At 41.9% G+C, this 13,404-nt stretch overlaps 1 protein-coding gene across 1 annotated transcript in view; it reads right to left on the bottom strand.

Annotated features, from left to right (window-relative positions):
- Positions 1–10,916: 10,916 nt before the first annotated feature.
- Positions 10,917–13,404, bottom strand: part of GDF6 (growth differentiation factor 6) — an 18,720-nt gene continuing 16,232 nt past the window's right edge. The window contains 1 exon segment of the mRNA XM_027765486.1: positions 10,917–13,404. This exon segment is cut by the window's right edge and continues 84 nt beyond it. Coding sequence (XP_027621287.1) covers positions 12,819–13,404 — 586 coding nt within the window. The 3' untranslated portion in view covers positions 10,917–12,818.

Raw genomic sequence — 13,404 nt, forward strand, 5'->3', positions numbered from 1 at the left:
ACATAGCCATTACGCTAACCGCTGGTTCCCTCGCTTTCACATTTTAAACTACAAGTACCTTGCCCATAGAATTCATGTCTCCTGTGTGTTTCTCACATAGCATCTGGATCGGCGATAGCAATAAGAGGGGTGTTGCGGGCTTTCAAGTCATCAATGCACATTTGGGCACACTTTCTGCATGTTTCAAAATAAAATTGCCTAAAATGGTACCAGGGGGACAAAGCTGTCAGAAAATACTGGTATTTTCTAGTCTCCATGGTATGTTTACATTTAACAATGCCCTAAGAATCTGAGCAGCTTGGTAGGTGGATGCCCATTCTAACATGTGCATGTATGCTTTTCACCTGCCAGTGGAAGCTGCTCCCTCTTCTGGTCAACACTGAGGGAGAATGCAGAGGAAGGAAAGGTCCCCCCCTCCCTTTCCTCTGAGCCCTCAGAGGTAGAGTGTGAGAAAGACAGTTCATCTTTCTTTGGAAAACAAAACAAAGATGTGAGATAGGCCGGTCTTCAACTCAATTATCACATTGGGTTTAGTCAGCTTTGTGAGGCTTTCATTCCAATCAGAGAGTCAGAAAATGCCCACCATCATTCTCAGCAACTGCACAGAGTGAGAACAATCACTTCCTTTCTCATAAAAGCCTGCAGCCCTGCCAGGGCTCTGTCTGTATCAGTGAAGTTCTCCGACTGCCCGCTCCCTGTCAGCTCCACACCAGGGAGCCCTGCCAAGCTGAAAAGGAAGGAGACAGCAGTTCAGGTCATTAGAACAAGTTTGCGAAGAAGTGCTCAGAAAATGAACAATTAATTTCGGCTGTCAAAACAGATACTAGAGGAGCCCAGTTAGATTTCAAGCATTTTTTTCTCTACCAGCAAATCCAAGGCTTTGTTGGTGATAAGAGATGGAGCAGATTCTGAGGATGTTTGTGAGACAATATTACACAGTGGTTAGGACCACGGCCGGCTCTGGGATCGAATTGCTTAGTGAGGATCTCGGCTTTGGCTTCTGGCTGTATCCACTGGCATTCTGTTTAACCCCCTGAGCCTTGATTGTCTTATCTGTGCATGGGGAGAGTACAAGTGGAGAGGAGGAAATGGAGGAGAGAGCCAGTGGCCTGAATAGCACTTAGTATTGTAAGCAGCAAATAAATGGTTGCTGTTTCTTATCATTACTGGTGGTGGTGATGTTAGTAGTTTGTAGGTCCATTCCTCTGCCTATGTTCTCTTCCTGGATGGCTAGTGCCTTTTCCAAATTCCAGAAACTGCTCTGAAGATCCATTGCTTTGGGGAATGCTCTCTGGTAAGCAGCAATTTATTGACTCAGTAAAAATGTTCCACATAAACATAAAACCTCAAAGCAAAGGGAAGTCTTTTCTTTTGTTGTTCTCCCCTGGCGAGGCCGCAGTATAGATGACACATACATAAGTAAAATGGAATTTGTAAAGCAAGGAGCAGAGTATTTTGAAAATTAAAAGTTTCTTATAAATCTATGAGGAAATGCATCTGTGTCAACACAATAAAAATAATATCGCAGTCTACTGGTTTTCATCTTCTAGCCCTCAGTCCACACTGACTCATTAACCCCTTTGCTGCTGTTCCATTTGTAGCAAAACCAGCTGCTGCTGCTGTTTAGGGAACAAAAGCGAACACTCTACCCTCCTTCCCCATGAGATGAGCATTCTCTCCTCACGGGGCCACGATTTTCCAGGTAATTTTTAAAAAGCAGTATCTTAAAAGCACACTGTACAGTAACACTCAATATTCCTTAAGATAAATCATCTTCATACAGGCACGTCTCACTTAATGACTGAGTTTCCTTCCCACAACTAGGTCATGACACGAATTGGTTGATAAGCAAGGAGCTTGAAGGCAAGTGTCTTGTGGGCTGTGCTGGTGCTATAGGGTATGTATTTTTTGATAGAGATCACACTAGAACAAAGTAATTCTATCTACACGAAAAGCATGCATTAGATAAGCACCAGAAAGTGACAAGACACACCACAACACAGTATTTCTTTTTTAATTCTGAATAATGGAAAAGTTTAAAGGAAACTCCAACTTGGTAACAATGAACAAAATCTGTGGTCTTGCATGCTTACAAATGCTTCATGCAGTGAATACTAACCAACTATGGAAACCAGAAAAAAAAAAAAAAAAACAGAAAAGAGATTCAAAAACCTACACTGGAGATCTGGCCACAAGTCCCAGTGGTCATTAACCAGCTGTGTCTTGAAGTGAGGAATGGTTATAACTGAGAAAAGGAGGTAATTTTTTTCTAGCCAATTTAAAAAACAAACTCAATCTACATTTCCGGCTTCTTTTGCCCTTTCTTTTTCCATTGATATCCCATACTTCTAGGAAGAATTTATGCCAACTCTTTCTAAAAATTGTGGGGTCTGGTAGTCTATACTCATGCCTATTGTCTCACAGACTACCAATGTCTCCCATCCATCCATTTTCTCCCTTCTCCCATGGTTACAGTTTTATTTGCACCAGTAATGTGTGCAAACAAGGTTACATTTCTCACACTCCTTTGTAGCCAAGTGGGGACCCTGACTAAATTCAGCCAATGAAATGTAAGTGAAAGTATTATGTAAGACTTCTAAAAAAGGCTCCTTAAAGGTGACTGATTCTGTTCAATGGTACACTGTTTTTGCTTTTTTTTTTTTTTTTTTCTCTTTTTCTTGCCTACTGGAACATAGATGTGATTACTGGAGCTCTGGTGGCTATTTTGTATTCTGTGACAAAGGTGAAGATCATGCATTTAAATGATGAAAAAAAAAATTATCTGATTATTAAAACACCACCAAAGCAACACTGAAATGCCAAACTCCAGGTTCTATTTTTGGGTTTTTAGAGGAGAGAAATAACTATATGGCTTAAGCCACTGTTGTTTGAGAACTTTTATTGTAAGCAATGAACTTGATCCTAACTGACACACCTACTTTTTTCTCCTCTTTTGGTCTCAGGATGAATTCTCTCCATTGGTTTATCTGAATATCTATTCCCAGAGTTCATTCTATCAAGTATAACATAGCAGGGTGATTCACATCATCCTCTCCATAAGCTTTAAGATAACTTACTAAAATACAGAGTCCAGGGGAATCTGCTCAATAGCCTTAATAAGATGTTGATTCTCCAAAGGCAAGGTTCATTTTAGGTAGGAAAAAAAATAACTTTATGATTACACCAAGGGTGAAGGCTTTGATAAAAATGTGTTGCCATTGTGAGAGGTGAACGATGAAGGTGAGTGGCTCATTAAAAACTTACTTTGAAATTAGATGCTTGATATGGAGTGGGGAGAAACTGGTTCAAAGGCACAAGAGTACAGGTAAACAAGTGGATAGATTTTGGAACTGTGTATCACAGTTGAGTAATGTATATCAATGACAAAGCAATACACGCCTCAGAACAACCAGTACAACGATCTTCTGGTGTGCACAATATAGTGTAGTATTAAATTTCAGAGATGGGGAATGTGCTTATATCCTTGACTTGATTATTGCACAATGTATATATGTTATGTTTTCTAAATTCAGGTCCATATTTGGACCTCTTGAACAGAACCTACCTGATTCCTATTTGTAGTTCTTTAATTTATTTATTTATTTTTAATTTTTAAATTTGCCTTAAGTCACATGTGCTCACCAGAGAAAGAGGGAAAGCAGGAGAGAGAAAGAAAAAAAAAAAATGAGAAGCAAGCCCCCAGGTCAAGGATTCAAATTAAGGTCGGTCATGTGGGAGTCCAGTACCTCAACCACCACGCCATCTGCGGGCCCTGTATAAATGCTTTCTAAAGCCATACTATACCTCACAAAGATGTAAAATTACCATGTACAAATCAGAAATTCAAAAAACAATTTAACTCACTTTCGTGAAAAGGAGGGACCAGCAGTTAGCATAATGGCTATGTCACTGGACTCCCACGTAGTCGACCGTGGTTCGCAAACCTGACCAGGTGGCTTAAAACTCACGCCGGGCGTGTGTGCGTGAGTGCCCAAGATCCCGAGAGGAGAATGGAGGAGAAGGGATTGCAACGTGGCCATCCCCCCTGGGGGGGTGATTTCTCGCTTTCTGTCTCTCTGTCTCTGTCTGTCTGGCAAGCGCACGCGCCCTATAGCGAAAAAAAACTCTCAAAAAAAAAAAGAAAGAAAAAAAGAAGATCTGCTTTCTCATCATGTTATTTGAATTTTTAACACTGTTTATCAAACTGTGTAATTTTTTTTTTTTGGACAGGGTTTTGCTACAGGGCACATGTGCTCACCAGAAAGACAGAGGCAGAGGGACAGAAAGCGAGAAATCACACCCCCCCAACCACGAGTTTAAGCCACCGGGTCCAGGATTCGAATCATGGTCGACTACATGGGAGTTCAGCGACATGGCCATTATGCCCAATGCTGGTCCCTGTGCAATAATTGTAATTAGTCTTCTCTTTCACAGAGAAGTTCCTATTTAAATCCTTATGTCAAACACAGTACTTGCCAAATGGTAAATGGGCAGAATATATTCACAGCTATTTCATGAATTAAGTCTCTTATTCAGACTACCATTTGTGTCAAAAAGTAATACAACCTTCAAAAGTCTATCAAAAATTACTAAATGAGGAACCAGCAGTTGGCATAATGGTTACGTCACTGAACTCCCACGTAGTCAACCATGGTTCCAGTTCTAGACCCTGCAGCTTAAAACTCACGCCAGGTGTTTGTGCGTGCATGCCCAAAATCCCAAGGGGAGAATGGAGAAGAGATTGCAGCATGGCCATCCCCCTCAGAGGGGGATTTCTCACATAAAGTAATGACTAATATCTGAGAAAACGGATATGCCAATTACCATGATGTGAAAACTAAACATTATATATATTATATATATATATATATATATACTGAAAAATCATACTGTACCCCACAAATGTATACAGTTAATATGTGCCAGTTTAAATTTAAAATATCTGTTACTAGTTAATCAATTATTTTTAAAGATCTGAGAGAATTCATAAGTAGGAAAGGAATAAGTCCTAAAAAGGAGAACTTTGGTAAAGGGAACATACTGCCTTTAAAAGCCTGGAAAACCTTGGAAGTTCAACTTCAGTTCTGAACTTTTTTTTATCACTGGTTCTGTATGTAAAGTTTCCCAGAGATTGAAAAAGTGCCTGCCAGACTATGTAACTCACTAAATGGTTCTAAGCAAATGAGTGGTTGAAAATGTGGCTTAATTCTTCCAGATTAAATCCTAGTTCCTCTCAAGCAAGTTACTGAGCCTCTCAAAACCTTAATTTTCTCATGTGTAAAGCAGAGTAACAACAAGCAGAGTGGCTGTAAAGATTACCTAATAAAACAACAGTAACAATAATAGTCTTAGAAATGCCTCAAGGGACCAGCAGTTAGCATAATGACTACATTGCTGGACTCCCATGTAGTCGACCGCTGTTCGAGTCCTGGACCTGGTGGCTTAAACTCACGCCGGGCGTGTGTGCATGCATACCCAAGATCCCAAGAGGAGAATGGAGGAGAAGGGATTGCAGTATGGCCATCCCCCCGGGGGGGGATTTCTCACTTTTAGTCTTTCTATATCTCTCTGTCTTTCTGGCAAGTGCACGTGCCCTATAGCAAAAACTTCTCCGAAAAAAAAAAAAGAAAGAAAGAAAGAAAGAAAAAGAAATGCCTCAAGTATAGGGACCATGTTCATGAACACAACTTGACTGTTGTAACCATGGAACTAGACAAGAACGAGGAACGTCAAGTTCCATTAGATGCCATTTTCATATCTGTAAGAGTTGTAACTCTTTGAGACAGGAAGAATACTGGAGGAAAACATGGAGTTCAGATTATCAGACTTTGGGATTAAAGTCAAAAGAGGTTATGGAAGAATTATGTAAGGATGGAATCATTCAATACAGTGGCAATAAAGTATTTTTAAAGCTAAAGGTGAAAACAAGGACATGTCTCGAGACAAATAAATATGAAATCTAATTCATGAGTGAAGAACATTAGCTACAGTTCTTAAGCTTATTTATGTCTTCCATTTGCAAGAGAGACAGAGACAGAGAGACAGCACCCTTAACAGGGTCTTGATTTTATGATCCACTCATAATCTCAGTCAGCCCCATCATGGGCATGGGGGCACCCAGCATGTTCAGGGAGATCTTCAGACAAGAAGCAAGAATCTCTCCATGCAGGTCAGTGTAGCATTTTCCTGCTGTGCTGCCACTGGGCTCCAAGCTACCTATCGTCTTAAAGGGAAGTGTGGAATTCAAATTTCTCAAATCAGGAGAGAAATTTAAATGGCCTAGCTTGAACCCAGGAGAGGGTCAATTCTAAAGATATGGATTTGGGGCTCTGTTTGTTACAGTGAGTCTTGAAAAAGACTTGACATGTTGGTCAGTGTCCCACAGAATAATCTATCCCTTTTTTTGACCAAAGCTTCCATAGGTTTACAGTCATAGTCTGCTGAAATGGCCAGGACATTTTGCTTGTGACACTATAATTTTTCAGTAGTGGACTGGTGTTTTTAGCCCAGATAAATTTTAGAATGGAGAGCAGAGATTAAGTAAGTAAATCAATTCTAAACTCTTAATACTTTGGTATGAAGTTCAAATTCAGTTTTTGCAATCATTGGGATAATACACACACACACACACACACACACACACACACACACATATATGGTATTTCAAATGTTTTCAAACTTTTAAAAAATCCAGTTCACTAAGGTATCTAACAGGTTAGCCTCTGACATCAATTTAAATGGGTAATTGAGAAATTAAGGTACAAACAGTACTGCAATGCTTACTAGAACTTACAAATCACCACCTTTAAAAGTTTAATTTAGAGGCCAGCAGGTGGCATGGTGATTAAAGCACTGGACTCCCACAAGGATGACTACAGTTTGAGTCCTGGGTCTGGTGGCTTGAAATCACCCCAGGCAAGTATACATGTGTGCCAAAAACCCCAGAGAATGGACGAAAAGGGATTGTGGCATGGCCATCCTCCCAGGGAGTGCTTTCTCACTTTCCTTCTTGCTGTCTCTCTCCAGAAAGTGCACACACTCTATAGCAAAAAAAAGAAAAAAAAAGTTTGCTGTATTAGCTTTACACAGAATGGTCTGAGTATGTGAAGAAGGATTTTCCTGTTAAAGAAACATGAAGGGCAAACCAGCCAGATGGTTAAGGCATCTGGCTCCCACATAGCCAACTGCACAGTTCAAGTCCCAGACCCGGCAACTTGAAAAATACATCAGACATGTGTGCATGCATGTCTGTGAGGAGAATGGAGGAGAAGAGATTGTGGAGTAGTCATACCCCCAGGGGGTACCTTCTCACTTTTCCTTTCTCTCTGTCTCTCTCCAATGAAAGAGCCCTATAGCAAATTTTTCAAAAAAGAAAGAAACCTGAAGGGCTTTAAAAACAAATATAATATATTAAATTGATAGAAGCAGTGTACAATATTTAAAAGAAGTTTATTAAACAGATTTATAACCGTAACTGGTTAATAGCATTTGGTCCATTCACCTTGAGTTGAAGAGACATTAATGAAGGTCCCCCTTGAAAGTGACTGTTAAGGACCAGGCTCAGGACCTAGCAGTTAAGGGAACTGGACTCTACATGGCCATCTGTCGTTCAAATCCCAGCTATGGCCGGGTGGCTTGAAAAATACACTGGACACATCTGTGTGAATGCCCCAAATCCCAACAGGATCCAGAAAGGGAGGAAAAGAGATTGCAGCATGACCACACTCCATTAGGGAGTATCTTCTCTGTCTCTGTCTCTCTGACTCTGATTGGCTCGCCTGCCCTCAGACAATAAAAAATAAAGTGACTGTTAAAACCACTAGATTTAAGGACCAGCAGTTAGCGTAATGACTATGTTGCTGGACTCCTGTGTAGGCGACCACAGTTCGAGTCCCAGACCCGGTGGCTTAAACTCACACCGGGCATGTGTGCGTGTGTGCCCAAGATCCCAAGAGGAGAATGGAGGAGAAGGGATTGCAGTATGGACATCCCCCCTAGGGGGAGTGATTTCTCGCTGTCTGTCTCTCTGTCTCTCTCTGTCTTTCTGGTGAGCACACGTGCCCTATAGCAAAAAACTAAATTTTTAAGTAAAATATGATTTGTAAAGTTATTCATTTAACATTTATTGAGTCTCTGCTATGTGTCAGGCACTATCAGGTGCTACGCATACAGAAATAAACAAAACAAGGGCAAAAACGTATCTTAACGGGGCCTACGTACATTATATCCAAGAGCTTGAGGAGAAAAAAAAACAAGTTATTAAATGCATTGCTAATACATTAGATATTGATGTTTAAACAAATAGACCATAAATAGTCTCATCCTTGCACAAAAATCCCCATAAGAAACTGAAAAACTCACATTGGCAAGGGTTTCCATTCGTCCTTCCATCGCTAATGCCAAGCCTATACAACTCTCACAATTGCGTTGGGCCTTCCTCTCTATTGTCTGCATTCTTCCACATCACTCACAAGAAATCTGAGTTAACCAAGATAATCTTATTAAAATGCAAATCCCACCAAAATTCATGGGAAAATGTGTATTATGAAAAACTATGCATAGATTTCAAAAGTTTTTGCACTAAAATAAGCTCATACTTTAATTACCTTTTTCACAGACTTTTTGAATTACCCTCCTATTTACATCTTCATGCAATTTGATCAGACTGGGTTTTCCTTAACACCTGAATTAAGATACAACCTTTCTGATGGAGGGAAGAAAGGAAGATAACGTTGGAGATGGAAATATTTGTGCAGAAAGGGGAATCTCTGGATTGGGAACATATTAAGTTGCTAACTGGTAGTCCCCAGAGCAGGTGGATGACTGGGGGGTTCAGATCCAGGGGTGCAGAAAAAGTGTTGGAAAAATGCAAAGAATGTTCAACTGTATCAAAAATAGCCTCTACCCTGTAAAGAGAAAGAGCTTCTGTTTTGCTTTCCCAGGTGATCATCTGCAAACCCTCACATTCTCTCTCCCCACCTGTCTCTCTCATGAGTGCACAGGCTCTCTGGTAAAATGTTTTTTAAAATAATTTTCATCATAGGAATAAAGTATCTGCAAAGTACCCTGCATTGTTTCCATGGGGAAATGTTTCTCATTCCCATTTGTGATGGGTCTTTCGAAATATAACCTGTTTGTAAATTGATCATTATTTTGATAACAAGAAATCACACACGAGGCAGTCCCAGCAGAGTGTGCAGAACCTACTGGTTTCCTAATCAAGCCAGAAGCTATGACCTCGCTGAGTTTTGCAAGCCAAGCCCATCTTCGGCAACCCTTATCCCAGCAGTCACAATGCACGTACTCTGAAGCTATGGGTATTCTGGTGCCCCTGTGGCAGCTCCTTCTTCCTCAGCTGCTACCCCTAACACTTGTAACTAATTGCAAATTGCCAATACTAAGATTTAGGGACCAATCAGAGAACCAGCAAATGATCTGGGGGCAGAACTGTATATTGGTTAACTCCTTGGAGAAAACTAGGTTTAAAATCCTAACCACCACTCCTTGGCTGAATGACCACAGGCAGATTATGTGAATTCTCTGCCCCTCAGTTTTCTCATCTGTAAAATGGGGATTATTATAATACCTATCTCATAGAGTTTCTGAAGGGTTTAAATGAGATACACATGTGCAATAACAGCATGCGTGGCACAGTGAACGCATGGTCTCACACTTGCGTATGGGTTCCCCAATTTATAGCAAGTGAGCAAACAGAAAAGTATTTTATATCTTCTATTTCCAGTATACCATAAATATAAACAGTAATTAGTGACATCTTGGTTGACACAGACAACTCACTAATTTAGTTTTTTGTCTTTTACTTTTGCCAGAGGGCACATGTGCTCACTGTCGGGGGTGGGCAGAGGTGGTAGCCCAAAAAGTAATCTCCACCTCCCCCGCCATGGGGCATGATTATGCTACAATCCTTTCTCCTCCATCTTTTCCATCTTTTGGGATTTTGGACATGTGTGCAAAAGACCAACTTGTCTTTCAATCTAGGTCCAAGACTCAGACTGTGCAGTCAGCCATGGGAGACCCAGCTACTTTAACCACCATGCCACTTGTTAACCCAGACTATTTTTAACATTAAAAAAAATCTAAGAATCCAATTTCTATTTGGATTTGTGAAATGCTGGGAGGAGACATAGGGGTATAAATGCTGTTCTAATGGCTGACAAGGATTTGGCTTATATTTAGTAAACAAAAATATCCTGAAAAAAAGTTATTAAAGAGTTATAGAGAGCGGAGCTAGCAGATAGCATAGCAGTTACATTGCTGAACTCCCACATGGTCGACCATAATTCAAATCCCAGTCCCAGTGACTTGAAACTCACACTGGGCACATGTGCGTGTGTGCTCAAGATCCTGGGGGGAGAATAGAGGAGAAGGGATTGATGTGTGACCATCCCCATGGGGGGTAATTTCTCACTGTCCCCCACACTGTCTCTGTCTCGCTCTCTCCAGCAAGCACTAAGGCAAAACCTCGCACACACACACATACACACACACAAAAAAGAGTTATGAAGGCGAAGTACAATATTCCAAATGAAAGAGATTAAAATAATCAGTGTGTTTTCAGGCATTCAGACTCATACTGGTATAAAGACTGCTGACGATAATTTCTTGAGAAAATGATTTTTCTAAACAGATTCATATAAACCAGGCTGAGTTATCAAGGGGAAAAAATAAGTTTAATAATATGGTATTAGGTTGAGTATTGTCCAGGAAAGGTGTTCTATAAAAAATGTTTTGAATATTCATTGATCTCTGGTAACTTTAGTGTTGTAAATACTTGTATTATAGTGAGGTAGACAGTTTTAAAAAAAAACTCTCCATTAGACAGACTTAAAATTTTGTAATAATATTTAAGAAAATGATAACATTATGAAAGAATGAAATATCTGATTAATGCTTAACTTTGTACAACTCGAATATAAACTTTAAAAATATTAGAAATTATAACATTTGAGTGCATATAATGTTTTGTACATTAAGATGAATTGCATGTTGTCCATTTCCCCTTTGCACTTTCAGTCATCTTAAATAAACAAATATATACAGCCTTAACAGAACAACAGTGCATCCGAAGCAAATGTGCATTTTAAATTATTTCTCCTGGCCAAGTCTTTTTAGTTTTACTTAGCATTTTATATTAGCATTTATTCTCATTCCCACCTTCTCTTTAATAGTTTGTAGTTCTCTGAACCAAATAAGCAAGGATTAGATCTGTAGAGAGCAAAACCACTTAGGAAAAAAACAAAACGTTTCTTAATGGCTGGGGGAAGGTCCCTTGTTTAAACCATTTCATGGTCCAAGATGAGGAGGAAGCTTTCTCTTCGAAAGGCCTACTCATGGGCAAATTTGGAAAAATAATACTGGCACAGGCTGGGGGGAAGTTTCTGTTGTTGACTCTGGGAGTGAGTATGTCAATTTTGCTGTAAGCTCTCCCCTGGTTCCTTCTGGAAGATGAATTCTGTCCCTACCTCCTTCCTTACTGCCTGTTCCCCATCTTCCACCCCAAGCTCAATGCAACACTTGGCTCTTTTCACAGTTTCTCATTACTAAGTTTTAAAAACATTTCCTAACTGGTAATTACAATTTGAAACAGTTCTTCTGGGGGAGCCCTGGGCTATTGCTGGCTGGTAATCTTTCAGGAATGTCAGAGAGGGGGAGGGAACATAGATTTTAAAGAAACTTCAGAGACAGAGACTCCTGTCCCTTTTCATTCTTCCCTTCCCTGCTCCTGGGCTGTCCCTTTATCCACATGGGGATGGGGGGGGCACTATCTCCCCTCTGGATATCGGCCTTTCTACTCCTTAGGTCCTGTTGCCCTCTTGAATACCTATTATTCTTAATGATATTGTCTCCCACCTCTACCCTTTTATTTCCTTTTTTAACTCGGAAATCACCTTCCCCTTAGAAGATAATGTCTGAATTTTGACAAACTATGTTTAAAGAAATGTATTAGAAAGAGACATCAGGAAGGGCTTTTGGGTGGGCTATCTCCAGCCTGGTTAATACTTCTCCGTGCCAGCCCCCTTCAGAGGCAGGCCTTGTGGTTTCTCATTATCCTTCAGGGGGTTCCATTTGGACTAATTCTTGTCATTCCATCCATACCAGTTCCCCTTTCCCCCTCACCAGAAAAAGCAACTGTAAAGGCAGCAGCCTGAGCCCTCAGGAGGCAATGAGGTGACCAGTTCCTGGTGCAGATGGAAGCCAGGACAGAGCTGGTAACTGGCAGGAGTACACAAGCGGGTGACAAGGTGTGCCTGAACCCACCTCTCTCAAAGCTCTTTTAAAGGCAAGACCCTTCCTGACTTCTCTATTTCTGCTTAAAAGATCACAAGACATGGGCTTACCACATGTCCAGAAAAAAACCCACTTTCTTCACACAAGTAGAAAACAACCAAGCCAAGACGTGGTCAACGTGGTTCTTCCCACATTGCTTCCCTTTTAAACTTTTTTTTTTTCAGTTCATGGAACGGATGAGAAACAGGTATGTATCTCCACTCCCCCCACCTCCTCCTAAAACCTGTACGATACACACGGAAATCCGAAGCCACAATAATAAAAAAAGAAAGCAAGAAAGAAATCTTCCTTGGCTTGTTTTTCCAGGTTGGCCAGGCAAAGTGTGAAAATCCATCTCTCCCTCTAGGCTTACAAGTGGGAGGTTCTGGAAAGGCTGTGCTCCCTCCTCTAACACCGCCTCTCAAGTCCAAGCTGTCGCCCCACCCTCGGCCTCTCCAAGGCCAGCTTCCTCCTCCGCCTCTCTGCAGCCATGCTTCCCTGCGGTCCGGCCAAGGCGTGGGAAGGCGCCGCTACCTGCAGCCGCAGGACTCCACCACCATGTCCTCGTACTGCTTGTAGACCACGTTGTTGCCCGCGTCGATGTAAAGGATGCTGATGGGAGTCAATTTAGTGGGCACACAGCAACTGGGCGGGGTGGAGCCGGGATCCATAGAGTTCATCAGGGTCTGGATGATGGCGTGGTTGGTGGGCTCCAGGTGCGAGCGCAGCGGGAAGTCGCACACACCCTCGCAGTGATAGGCCTCGTACTCCAGGGGGGCGATAATCCAGTCGTCCCAGCCCAGCTCCTTGAAGTTCACGTGCAGGGGCTTCTTGCTGCAACGCAGCCTCGACTCCGCACCCGCGCCGGGGCCCGCAGCCTCGGCAGAGCCCAGCTGTTCGCGCATCTCGGCGAACAAGTTCTTGCGCTGGGATCTGGTGAACACCACGAGCAGGGCGCGCTCCTGAGGGGACCGCACCCTCCGGCCGAAGCCCAGACTCCGCAGGTCCGGAGGCGGCGGCTGCTGGGGGCCCCGCGCACGAGCCTCGACCTCCCCTGCGCCAAGCTCGCCCCACGCGGCCCGCAGCTCCCAGCACAACTGCTTCCAGGGCTGGTGG

This window comes from Tupaia chinensis, unplaced genomic scaffold, assembly GCF_000334495.1.
Source record: "Tupaia chinensis unplaced genomic scaffold, TupChi_1.0 Scaffold138407_1, whole genome shotgun sequence".
NCBI lineage: Eukaryota > Metazoa > Chordata > Mammalia > Scandentia > Tupaiidae > Tupaia > Tupaia belangeri.